This window comes from Schistocerca piceifrons, chromosome X (genome assembly GCF_021461385.2).
Source record: "Schistocerca piceifrons isolate TAMUIC-IGC-003096 chromosome X, iqSchPice1.1, whole genome shotgun sequence".
In the NCBI taxonomy this organism is placed as follows: domain Eukaryota; kingdom Metazoa; phylum Arthropoda; class Insecta; order Orthoptera; family Acrididae; genus Schistocerca; species Schistocerca piceifrons.
In genome coordinates, this window is record NC_060149.1 from 466,090,687 (window position 1) to 466,104,970 (window position 14,284).

At 37.7% G+C, this 14,284-nt stretch overlaps 1 protein-coding gene across 2 annotated transcripts in view; it reads right to left on the reverse strand.

Moving 5' to 3' along the window:
• LOC124722886 (chloride channel protein 2) overlaps positions 1-14,284 on the reverse strand; it is a 533,838-nt gene that overhangs the window by 205,693 nt on the left and 313,861 nt on the right. For both annotated transcript variants that reach the window (XM_047248023.1, XM_047248022.1), the window contains exon 4: positions 6,069-6,202. In XM_047248023.1, the coding sequence (XP_047103979.1) occupies positions 6,069-6,202 (134 nt within the window). The remainder of the gene's footprint in view (positions 1-6,068; positions 6,203-14,284) is intronic.

The window sequence follows — 14,284 nt, forward strand, 5'->3', positions numbered from 1 at the left end:
TTTCATAACCTTGTAGGGAGCTCAATAAGGAGAGAAAAGAAAACTATTCAGTCACTGAAAATGAAATGTTCACACAAATTTTTGGCATCACGTATTTCCATTGTTACCTGCATGGCTGACTTTTTAAGGTAATAACAGGTCATGCTGCATGGAAAAGGCTTGTGGGAATAAAAGTCATTTGACCCACTGGGCCTTACAGCTACGCAAATTTGATTTTTAGGTTGTAGACTATCCAGGAAAATATCATGAGAACGCAGATTGATTGAGCTGCAAAGTACATGCTGATGGAGTCCTGTACAAGCAAACATGTTGTGGCTGGTGAATAGCTATCCCAGCAAGCTTGCAAAACAAGATATTGATCAAGCTCATGATTCCATATTAGCAAGACAAAGTGGCTGATGTGCCACAGGCCTCGACATTGTGGAAAAGTTCTTGTGGCCAAAAAGGAACAAGGCATAGAGCATTACATTACAGAACAGCATTCCTTTATGGAATTTTCACTCTGCAGCATAGTGTTCACTGTTATGAAACTTTTGGGAGTCATTCTTTGTTGCCCGCATAAGGTGCAGGTCCCTAGGTCAACTCTCGATCCAGCACACAGTTTTAATCTGCCTGGAAGTTTCAACTGTGTTTCTTGTGTTCAAAGAGCCAAAATGTGTCATCAGTGAAACCCATTATAAAGGTTACCTGAGGTGGATAGACCATTTAAAATGATTGGACTGTATGTCTATGGCCACTTTGCACAGACAGCAGCAGGGAATCCATATGTCCTAACTAATTGTTCATATCTCATATTACTTTGTCGAGATTGCCATACCAAATCAACAGGTAGAAATGGTGGTTCAGACTATGGCAAATCAATTGAGAACACCAGAGACTGTAATAACTGACCAAGGCACTAACTTTAGGTTTCACTTATTGAAGCGATTACGCTGACTATTATGCATAAATAAGTTATGAATCAGCACACCACAACCACAAGTAAAGAGCAGAACTGTAAGAGTTTTCAGGACATAGATGAACATGTTAAGTTATTATGTAAATAGTAGCCACAATAATTAGATACCTTTCCACAATTTGTCATGGCCGAGTAAAACTTGGAAGTCTCCCCATGGGTCTGTTTTTGGCCAAAAAAGTGATCTCCATTTGAATTATGCTGCACTATCCCAGGAGAAGATATCATCTCCATTCAAGATTTTGCTAAAAGTTAAAAACATATTGGTGATATGGTAAAAGAGGAATGCAAAGGCTCTAGAAAGACAGGAAAGCACCTACAACAAAAAGCAGAATTACCTAAGTACTACATTGGGCAGTGAATAATGTTATCTACCCCTTATGTCCTGGAAAGAAAAACTAAAAAGTTCAGCTCAAATTACCAATGATCTTATCAGATAGTCAAGATGACATCTCCAGTTAATGTCAAACTACAACTTCCAACCAAAAGCAGAGTGGTGCATGCAGGAAGAGTTTGTCAATTTCAGGGTGAACTGGAAGCACTGCCTAAATCATCAGCTGCTCCTCCCAACAGGAGAAGGCAATAGTTAGAGAAAGGGAGAACCAGGCAACTCAAGCAGGATGTAACTGTGATTGTTCCCATCCATCCCTATGCTCTTAGGACTCAAAGGGGACTAGCAAACTAACAGGAAATTTCCTCTTCACATAGGATGCATTCTGGACCCGGTCAAGGACCAAAATACAGAGAACAGGAGGAAGCAACTCCACCTCCAGCCATCAAGTTCAAGACAAAGAGGAACATGAAAGCAAGAGGCATTATTGTTGGGGTGTTCCTGAGTCTGCTGGATGGATAAAAATTGGGATTAACCCTCAAGGTATATCCTTTGGATGCTGAGGCACTATTTACATAGGAGATGGATATAGTAATGTTGGAACATCGATGGTCATTAAGTACAGATTTAAATACATGGGTGGTATAAAATGAAATTCAGTAACTGAAAATACCTACAGGAAATTGCAGCTCATGATGCAAGGCAGGATGCAGCTGGATTATACCTGATAGGAATATCAGCTATTACAATCAGCTTTTGTATATTTGCAGGAGCAGCTGCACCAGACCACAGAATTGGTCCTGTGGTTTCAACAAAGAAGGGGCTGGTTGGGTGTGTATAGCAGAATCTTAAAGACAGTATCCAGCACTGCCAATGCAAAAGACTTAGGGGTGATAAACACAGTGTTGCAACAGGTTCAAGCAGCTGTCTTTTGGAATCAGGAGACCCTTGAAATGCACACCACACAGCTTGAATTGTGCCACACTCAAGACTCATATACAGGAACCAGCAGGTGCAGAAAATTGTAACTCAGGCATTTTCAAGGAGCAGTCGGATAATGTTGACACACAGTTGACCAGCGCAAGACTTTTATGGACTCACACTGAAAGTATTGCCGACATGCGCATTGAAGCCACAGAGCTGCAGGAAGCTCTCCTCTGTATTGTCTGTGGCCACTTGGCACCAATATTCTTACCTCCTCGATAGTTCATGGAAGAACTATGTAAACTCCAAGCAGAATTACCAGTGCCCTTAGGAATGTTAGGAGCAGTAGACCTTCCAGTGTCTTCAGGCCTCTTTCACATATACAACCTTCTTTCATGATTCTTAAATCAAGTGTTAGCAATGATTAAGTAATACTCTGTGTAAAATTCTACTAGGCATCTTCCTCTTTCATTCCTTACCCCCCAGTCCATATTCACCTACTATTTTTCCTTTTCTTCCTTTTTTTATTATTGAATTCCAGTCCCCCATGGTTATTAAATTTTCGTCTCCCTTAACTATTTGAACAATTTCTTTTATCTCATCATACATTTCCTACATCCCTACCACTGCACTACCGTAGGGTCAGTGTAGCCAGCACGCAACAAGAAACCAGAGCATGACTCCAGTCGCAGTTCCCACGAACATGTAAAGATTGCCAGTGTGAGTGCTTTGCCATTCATACCTGCCCAATAGCAAGAGGAGCCCTGCAGAAATTTGTGCACTTACAGGGTCATGAAAAATTATTGGTGTTGCTGGACGGAAAGTCACATGTGCTGTTCTTCAATGTATAGTTACTGCAGTGTCAAACCAGGCAAGTCACTGTCTGCTCCACAAAATAAATATACAGCCCCTGAATCACTTGAGTAAACACTGTTTCGCTTTGGGAGCCTGCAGCCGAGTGTCCCAGGAAGGTTATTACACGTGAAAACAAATTCTTTCAAAAGATAGGGTCCAACAGTCTTTTCTCAGTACCAAAACTGATAGATGTAATTTGTACCAGTAATGAACATGGTCATTTTGGCAGAGCACAGAGAACAGAACTGGAGGGGCAGGGATTGCTGATAAGCAACATCTCAAGACCTACTTTCCCATTACCTGCCACCATCACTAGAACCACCACCCTAAGCACCAATTCTTCATTAATCTACCTACCAAACCTACCCAATGGGATCTTGCCCAAGGAAAATCTAACCTACTTAAGTAGCATTCTAGACCCAACCCTTCTCACTTTCTTAGACCAGATGATAGTAGCACAGAATAGCTGCATGATGATGGGACACCTGCTTGATCATGTGAAAAAATATAGGGCCAAACATCACCCTCAACTTATCACCATAGGGACTAGCACATCTGCTGCCTACATAATTTTGATAACAGTAAGTATTTTGTTCTGCCACCTCAGATGTAGAATTATCCAAGTCCCGCCTTTACCGTCATTGAACATACAGATCCATAGTTATCAGGTCAGCAGCTGCGAAGAAGTGAATCAATGACAGTGAGTGAAGTTAAAAGTGTATCTAGAAACTCTGTGCCTGAGCATCATGAGATTGAGATAGGGTACTAATGTAACATAAAAAGTGAAGAAGGACAACCAAAGGGGGAAAAATGATGAAAAAAGAATATTTCACTCTGATTTCATGCAGTAGAATGTAAAGTATAGAAATGTTGATGGAAAAATCAGTGTCTCCATTGCAGTCAGACTCTTGTGCTGTAATCCAGAGCCCCTGATTAATCTATGGACAGCCCAACAATGGCTGCCACCACTACTCTTCAGCCTGCAGATCTGTTTTTCATCACCTGAGTAGTCGTGCTAGGCTCACCTGCCAAGACCTGGCTTTCACCTGGCTCATTGCCAACCAGCATTTACTCTCTGCCTGCTGCAGATGCACTGACCTATGTTCATGTATGATTGCTAATAAAGAGTTTTGTCAACAGACTGCTCTGACTACATCGTCAGCACACCTGTACCCACCTCCAGCAGAGAACCACTCTCCCACACTGTCCCTAATAACAACCTGTTGCACAACAGTGTTTCCATTGCAGTCAGACTCTTTTGCTGTAATCCAGAGCCCCTGATTAATCTATGGAGGGAGGAAAAGAAGCAGTCTAAAGCTCTAGTAGCATGGAAAACAGCACAGAACCACAAGCAGGTCAGAGCCACTGTCTGCCTGCCAGACATTACCCCTACCGATGCTGTAATTCAGCAAACATTGACACTTCCATGTGGCCGTGCTTGTGTTCCAATGACTAGGGAGTGGGACAGCCTTCAGGATGCTACAGCAGTTTGACCGACTGCAGCATACAAACAGCAGGACCCTGATCATCCGCCTCCACTCCAGAAGCACACAACACATGGCTCAGCACTGGGTCATGGTACTTAAACTGCCTTGTCCAGCCCATTGTCATCAGCACAGTTTGTCATTACAATGGTGAACAGCCCACGCCATTTCTTACCATACTTATGACACAGTTATATTTGACATCTCCAGGTCACGAAGCAGTGACCGTCCTCTGACTGGCTGAGCCCGTGGCCATGAGCACCAGCCACTGTCTCCACGTTTTAGGCTGAGCCATGAGTTTCAGACAGCCCAACAATGGCTGCCACCACTACTCTTCAGCCTGCAGATCTGTTTTCATCACCTGAGTAGTCATGCTAGGCTCACCTGCCAAGACCTGGCTTTCACCTGGCTCTTTGCCAACCAGTATTTACTCTCTGCCTGCTGCAGATGCACTGACCTATGTTCATGTATGATTGCTAATAAAGAGTTTTGTCAACAGACTGCTCTGACTACATTGTCAGCACACCTCTACCCACCTCCAGCAGAGAACCACTCTCCCACACTGTCCCTAATAACAACCTGTTGCACAACAGTTGTTACGAATGTATGTTGTTGCCATATGAGGGAACATATTAAAATCGACAAAAAATTAAATATTGATTTCTAACCATTAGTTCCTTATCTCAAAGTACTCAGTTGAGGATCCTCTATCATCTGTATAATTTTAACCTTAAAAGTTTTGGACATCATGTACACAAGTTAGGTATGACATCATCATTATTATTATTATTAGGGCCTAAATAGAGGGAGTAACATTTAAAAACCATGCATCTGTTCAGTGGTAAAATGTGACAAAGAAATAAATGCACCTGTCTGACTGAATCTGTATTTTCTTTTTAATATTCCTCGAAAGAAGGATACAACAGACTGAGGGAATATTCTTATACACACATGCAAAATAAATGTTGCCTTCGTTCACTTTAAATGCTGTTTTAATTACTAAAAGAGATGTTAATAGAATTCATAAGTGTAGTTCACTGGACTTTTACTGGAAAAATCAAGTGCTTAATTGGTATGATGTAATCAGATGTAATCAATTGTTTCTGCAATGAGCCATGTTGAAAGAATGCCCATGGTTTTCTAAATAATGTAATAAGACTTCCCGATTTCAGTGTTGAATAAGGAAGAGTAATTTCTGCAGATATTTATGACATTTTATGCTAATGTGCAATACACATAGTGTGGTAATATGTAGGTCTACTGACTCTGAATTGTTCTTAAGCATTTAAAACAATGACGCTATGATTATACATCTGGAAATTATATATAGCTAAACAAAAAATTACAACAAACACTATGCCCACTAGAAACTATACTTTTCAGACTCAATAGAGATATTTTGGAACATATCTTAGTTTAAAAATATAGGTTTTCCTCAGTGATACTTCGTATTTTGCAATTTTAAAAATTCCCACATAATTACAACCAACTTTAATGAAAGATAATAGGAATAGTTTACCTCTTTCCCTAATGGCAGACCACTTCCCAGAGTGGCTGTCAGTCCTATCACTTTAGCAATCAGTGTTCTGAATGTCAGGTATTCCTTCAGAGCAACACCCCGTAAAATAGTTTTCATTTCAGGAATCCCAGAACCTGAAAAGAAGTGAAATGCAATTGAAAATTTATTAGACAAGTGTTGAATATTAAGCATCACATTAAAAATCACTATACTATTTTACAATATTTTGCTAAAAATATTGCACTGAACGCATGGTAAGGCCACTACTTACAGCACCCTTGCTAACATTAAACTAAATAATGTTTCCTAGAACAATAAATAATGCCTTCAGTACATGTTAGGAGATGGCATAAAATTTATCCATGATGCTTCTTGGCGATGGTGAAGAGAGAACAAAATGAAGGTTAAGTTACTAATCATGGATACAGCAATCAATGATATAGCCATGGAATGTCATTGTAGCTTCTGGTGATTTGGTGTCTGTGTGACGTTGCACTAGAAAAATGAGGGAGGGTACTGAAACCTACAGAACTGTCTGTGCCATATGTGTTTCTATGCATCACAAATTAACACTCATAATCTGTAGGTGGGTGGTTACCTTTCCCCTCTTTTTGTTTATTAGTGGACCACACAGAAGCTACATTTGTATAATTTGATAATTCTTGGTTCAGAATAAAGGGTTGTATTGCTTTTATCTGCTCATCTCAATATGTTCTGATGTCACTTGAATATCTAATAAATTTCTGTTAGGCATTAAAGTATATTCAATTAGATATTAGAAAAATGGAACACATTCCAACTTATTAACAAAATCAATTGGTGACTAATTATAAAATTCAGTCTAAGAGCCAAAAACAAACAATTTCATTTTATTGTCAAAATATGGGCTACATGCTTAAGCTTCTTCAGTAAAAACTGGGCTATTACATAATCAGTGTGGAAGTGTTTTAAAACATTGCCACCAGAATGCGCCAGGTGCTAAGTGCCACCTGCTCTGAAACAAAATCTGGGCTATGTGCCTGTGCTGTTGTATTTAGTTTGAGATTCAATTGTGTTCAGGTTGAAGTAATTAGTCCTGTCTGTTGTGTTTACCATTGTGGTTTATGTGATGGATGAAACAACAAAACGTTGGAAAAGGGGTGAAGGTAGTGTTTCCCAAATAAATAAGAAGCTAAGAGCAGAGGGAAAACCATATGAGAACAATAAGAAAGTTACTGCACCACAAAAACAACCTCCACCAGATGAGGTAAGTGTGTATGATAACTTTAACACGTTAGGACTAAGGCTTTCATGAAGAACTTCACTTGATTATGATTTTTCTGTGGCATTTACCACACAACATTTCCATCAGTTTTGAGAAGCACACGTGGTTCCGCATGCGGCGCACGGCTACTGCGAGCCGTACAGGTAGCGTGTTGCGCGACACGACACGCACATTGAAAGACATGCAGTCTAGTTGGTAATGATCTTTCTGCAGGTTCATAAGTGTATATGATAACTTTAACACCTTAGGACTAAGGCTTTCATGAAGAACTTCACTTGATTATGATTTTTCTGTGGCATTTAATTGAAAACCAGTAGCCAGAAAACATCCCTCTCTACATAATAAACACAATGAACAAACTAGAAACATGGTTCCAACTGAATGGATTAAGATTGAACATCCCCAAAACCCACATGGTCCAATTCAGAACAAAACAGTCAAAGCCCCAAGAAATTAAAATAACTCATAAAAATCAGGATATAGAAGAAGTGGATTCTGTGAAGTTTTTAGGGTTAAACCTAGATAAAAATGTAAATTGGAATAAACATGTTGATTACCTGTTAAACAAATTATGTAGCTTTACATTTGCTATGCAAATATTAGCTGGTGCAGCAGACATGAATACAAGGAAAATTGCATACCACAGCTACTATCAATCAGTTGTAAGGTCTGGTATTATTTTTTGGGGAAATTCAAGCAATATATTGTGCATACTAAAGTTACAGAAAAGAATAATAAGGAACATGTGTACTGCCCATCCAAGGACATCATGTCGCCCACTATTTGAAAAACAACAGTTATTAACAGTTCCCTCCTTATACATCTATGATATTATCATCTTTCTACATAGCAATTTAGAGTTATTCGAGAAAAACTGTTTCAATCATGCTTATAACATGAGAAACAAAGACAAATTTATGCTTCCTACTCATCGCTTAAACCTATATGCGCAGTCTCCTCAGTATATGGCAATGAAAATTCATAACAAGTTAAAAGGAAAGAATGTTTTGAGTATGAACCTAGAGACACTGAAAACAAAGCTATATGATATACTTGTCAAACGCTGCTACTACAGTGTTGAGGAGTTCATGAAGGACAAACCGAACATTTGAGCAGGATAAATTTACATATAGTCTTGTGTGTAAATGTAGCTGTCCTTCACAAAAGGGAGGAAAGAAAAATAAAAGTTTATATTAATGTTAAAAAGCTTTGTACCAATTAGGCCCAAGTTGTGTTATCCATTTTTTTGACGTGTCTCCTGTACACTAATCATATGATTAGAAATTGTATGTTATGAGACGAATAAAACACTATTCACTATTCGTTAGGTTATGTTTGACTTGGTTCCTGGACTATAGCAGACCTGCTAACTATGCATGGTAATAAACAAACAGGTTATTCATGGCAATCATAAATTATTTAATGCCTCAATTCCTGTGTTTGTTTGCTGTAGGTTTCATGCCAGTGCCACTATCAATGTACAGACACTGCATTGAAACACAAATTAAACATATTTAATCAGTTTTATGAACTAGGTGATAATGTTAAGCAAAACTCTTGTTTGCTGGGAAACATAAGTGTATGCAATTTCAGAAGAAGGCGTCATGGTTCTTACGAAGAATCCAAGGTGAGTCGCAGACAGGCTAGTGTTTTTTATTCAGTTCCTGATGATGAAGGCAGACATTTTCAAGTTTGCAAGAAAACCTTTCTGAAATACACAAAATTACCAGGCGAAGACGGGAAACCTCGGTAAAAGCAAAAAAGAGTGATGATGTTACCTACATTGAACATAGGGGAAATAAAAACAAAGAAACGAAATATACAGCTGGTTTATGTAAAACGCATTGTTGAACACATAAAAAGTTTCCCCAAGGCTGAAACCCATTACACAAGGGCTAAAAGATCCTTTCTATTTTTAAGCCAAGATTTAAATTACAGCAGAAAATATGAGGCTTTTGTTATGCTTTATCCAAACACAAACATTAGATATTTGTACTGCAAAAAGTATTGAAAGAATTCTTTCCCAAAATGAGATTTCACCGCCCAAGGAAAGATATCTGTAACACATGTGATCTGCTAAAAAGTAAAATGTTAAATGACTCAAACAATAGAGCTGTACATCATACTCCACTAGAATTTCATCACAGACATGCTGAAAAGGCTATAAAAGACATGAAGCATGATCATGTATGTTCTACCACTTCTACAAGTGACACATGCACAGTATCTATAGATTTACAACAGGTTTTCTCTTTGTCAACATTGTCACACTGCCAAATGTATTATTTATGTCAACTTTCTTGTTACAATTTGGAATTGCATATGGCAGATATTAATACAGGTTTTATGCTTCTTTGGCATGAGGGCATGAGTGGCAGGGGAGGCAACAAAATAGTGAGCTGTGTGTTAAGGAGGATTAAAAGTAAAATTACCCAGAAAAAAGTTAATAGTATGGTCTGACAACAGCTGTGGCCAAAACAAAAATCAAATGGTATTGTTCCTATGGATATACTTGGTCTGCAATGATTTCTTTGACGAAGTTCACCACAAGTATATCGTCTCTGGACACTCATACTTAATCTGTGACCGAGTCTTTGCTATAATTGAAAAAAGAAAAATAGTAGAAAAATGTGAAGTTCCTTTGGATCTTGTGAGAGTTTTGGGTAATGCCAATAGCAAGACTCCTTTTCTATGATGAATGATGATGATTTTTATGACTTCTCCAATGTAGCTAAAGAACACCTCATCACAAAAAATTTAGAAATTACCAAGACCATTTGGCTCAAAGTTTCCAAAACCAACCCAGGAAAAGTGTTTACAAAAAAAAAAAACATTCAATGAAGTTGAAATGTGGGTGCAAACGAATGTATTCAAAAAAGGTGTGAAGATGGAAACCATAAAAGGTTTGAAAACTGAGAATGAGGAGGACTTAAAAAAGATGATACCTTATTTCAAACAAGAAAACAAAATCTGACTGAGTAAACACATCAGCTGTTTATAAGCTGCAACACTGTAATATTTTGTTTATACAATAGTGGTAGATTAATAAAAAATGTAACTTTTTAAACTTTGTAAAAGGCATTTATTTGGAAATAAAACTTGTAAGAACACAGTAATGTACTTGATTTTGTCTTTGTTCTTTAACTAGTTTGTTTGTTAACACAGAAATTCTGTAGGCCTTACTGGCTTTTCATAATAATACAGTTATTATAGAAAAACTGTAAACAGTAGTTTCCAGATTTTTTATAATAGTAAAATTATTATTTTTATCCTTCCCACACCCCTCTATTTGCAGATATGAGTGGTAAACTTAGCCCAGTTTTTATGTTAGAGAGGTTGGCACTGTTCTTGTTTTGTTCCATCAACAAGTCTTTGTTGTTGTTGTTGTTAAATGTTTTACCATAACTTTACTCTAAAAAATGTTTGTAGATTAACTGTCTTCATTTGTTTAGGCTATAAAAAAATAAGGATATCAAAAAGGAATGCTTTCTGGAAGTTTTTCGCAATTTCCACAAAACAGCAGTTGTGGCACTTACCACGGATTTCATGATTAGTCAACAGTTGTTTATATCACATAAATAGCTTGAGTGTCCAATCACCATAACCCATTTTCTGCTTGAGAGTTCTGCTGTAAAATATAACAGGGAGCAAAGATAATTCAGTTTCAAGTTCTGTGTTGAATGCAGCTGTAAGGTATTTAGGACTCAGTATCTTGCTGAATTTACATATTTCAGGTCTTTTCTATAAATATTCGGGAAAAGTTCATTTAAAATTCCAACCCATACTTCCATAATCTGATTTTACTTGGTTTCCATCAGTCATTTAAGGACAATGTTGGTGATTTCTTAAATGAGGATTGTAGATATTTCCTTCTAGTGTTTTTACACTGGAAACAGCTTTATGTGTATAGTGTCACTGATCTTAACAGTGCATAAAACACTGACATACCTTCCCTTGTTTTTATGTTACACAAGTTTTTGTCCTACATTTCTTTAAAACAGTGTTGCACAGTTAGGCTTTCATTTTGCTCATGGTAACTGCATTTTTTCTGTCCTCAAGGTTTTGGTACTGAAAACTTTGCACATTGTGTTTTCATTGCCAGCACATTTCATTACCCTCTATGCTTTGCTTTAGAATTAGTGTGCAGTATTTCTAAATCCACTGTGAGGGTCAATAAAGCACACTGCTCATAAAATTTATAGAATGTGTACACCATTTAATTCCTTTAATAGTCTGTAAAACCTTGTTGACCATTGTTGTTAAAACTGAAACATTTCTGTTGATAGCAATGTCAGTGTGGCATTCAGGAAGAAAAAAAGAGGGTTGTTCATGTCAGACTCATGATCCCATTGCAAGTGAGTTTTTGAATCATCTACAGGATGAGTCACTAACTATTGCCAACAAGAATAACTTCAAAAGTATGATAGGGGCTGAAAAGTTTGAAGGACAAATGTTGCATGGGACAATGGAGGCCATAATAGGATGTTGGTTTTTTATTGCCGTGTGGGGTCACTTCAGAAATATGAAGGTCAACTTTGTTTTTTTAAATGGGATGCTATAGTTTTGTACTTATTTTCTGATAGTGGCTATCAAGACGAATCCAATGATGTGTAATAGTAAGGTCTTTGAAGGTCAATGAAGGTCAAAAAGGTGGCATGAATGTCCATTTAGAGAAGGTGTTCAAAGTGATGGCCTTTGGTATCAATGCAGTGCTGCAATCTTTTCATCATGGATTGAGTGGTATTCCTTATCACACTGGCACTTATCAAAGCACATGCTCTGACAATTCTCTCCCACATATCTCCAGGTATAATTGGAAAATCTTTATAAACAATGTTTTTTATGAATCCCCACAAGAAACAAACAAAGTTGACCTTCATATTTCTGAAGCGACCCCACATAGCAACAAAAAACCAACGTCATATTATGGCCTCCATTGTCCCACACAACTTTTGCCCCACAAACTTTTCAGCCCCTATCATACTTTTGAAGTTATTCTTGTTGGCAATAGTTAGTGACTCACACTGTATAACATGCAATTACTGAACACTTTTTGCTGTTGTTGTAAATGGTCCATGTTTGCATCATACTACAGGACTTTTAGGTCTGTCTAGATGAGAAACACTTTATCCACCTTATCCAAATATGTTTTGGCAGAATTTTGTTATAATCAGTGCTTTTTTAAAATTATTTTCTTGTCAGAATTTGCAAAAACCAAAAGTTTGTGACACATAGGAAAGGCTAAGAATTAAAAATCAATTGATGATGACAGAATTTCATCAAAAATCTTTGGGAACACAATGTATACTGATTCTTAAGATGTCACAAGTCTGCATATCGTTTCACACATATACATACATTGGCACATTGTGAGATATACTGATTCTGCAGTGTTAATCTTTTGCATGCTAGTGTTAAAGGCAACAAGAACAAGATAAGTGGAAAACACATGCAGTTTGCACATTTATTTACATATATTTATGCATATGAGCCAACTTCCGGTACTTTCCTTGAGTATGTGTAAAATCACATGTCTCAGATAAAATTGCCTTGAAAATTTAGGTCTAAAAACTTGACTTAAAATTTAAACATGTTTTTCATGTTGGTTGAATCAAAACTAATGTGTGTGTCATGATGTATCACAGACCTTGTAAAAAAAAACTAGACTGCCTGAGGGCACTGCAGGTGCAAGATATTTTGAAGCTTCAGCTGGATGCCATTGTGGTGATAAGAGTCTGGCAGGCTAAAGTGTATTGTTGCTTGTAAGGACCAGTTTGAACCTTTATATATTTATTGATGCAGACACACAGTATTTTTTAGTTGTAATTGTGCTGTTTATACATTCCAGTGTACGTGAAGAAAATGGTGAAGAGCTGTGCAGCATTTAATTGCATGAACAAATCTGGGAAAGGAACCAATATTACCTTCCACAGATATGTAGATATGTTTAAATGACTTTCAGTCATAGCACTTACATTTCCAAAAGGCAAAATCAAACTGTGGAAAATCCAGGATAGAATAATGAAAATTTTATGAAAGGGAAAGATTGTCACTCACCGTATAGTGGAAATGTTGAGTTGCAAACAGGCACAACAAAAAGACTACTTAACAAGCAAGCTTTCAGCCAGAAGACCTTAGTCAGCATACACAAACACATTCACAAAAATGCAGTTCACACACATGTGACCACATTCTCTCGCAACTGAGGCCAGAAATTTTCAGAAGGGATGAAATGATGACTTTACATTCTTTTTTTAACAGTAGCTGCTTTTTCTGGCAGTATTAGTGGACATGAGACTTGAAAATAAATACATTTCAGTCCAAAAATTTGGAGCACTAAACAATGACATGGTACAATTCGCATTCATGCTAACATGATAAGCTGCATTTGGTTGTGAAGAACAGTTATGGCAAATTTCTTCTAGTATGTAAAAAATGGTAAACAAGTGTCTGGTTGCCATTTGTTCATACATTAAAGTGCTATCTTGTAGTTACATACTTAAATTAGACATCATTTGGTACATAACCCAGTGGAAGATCTTTTATAACTAACCCTTTTGTGGCTACAGGCGTAAATGTATGCCCGCCAGATAGAAAGGCCAGATGGCTATGGGCGTAGATATATGCCCAGCATGCGGGAAGTCCATATGGATATGGGCATTCATGTACGCCCAGCACGTGGAAAGTCCAGAAGGCTAATGGCATTCATATATGCCCGAGCTCAGGTGCAGGTAAACATATAATATAGAATGGCTACTCGCTGACTACAGTGTTATTATCTGGTCTTCTTTGTAATGTAGGAAAGCACTTTAGTTTTCACCTCCCATGGGCCCTTTCTGCTTACAAAACATTCGGCCAATCCTCTTTTTGTGTCTGGTGTGATGAGAGCATTCACGTGTGTAGCCTTTGCCATTTCAGGACAAGGAAATTATGGCTATTCTTATGAATAGTA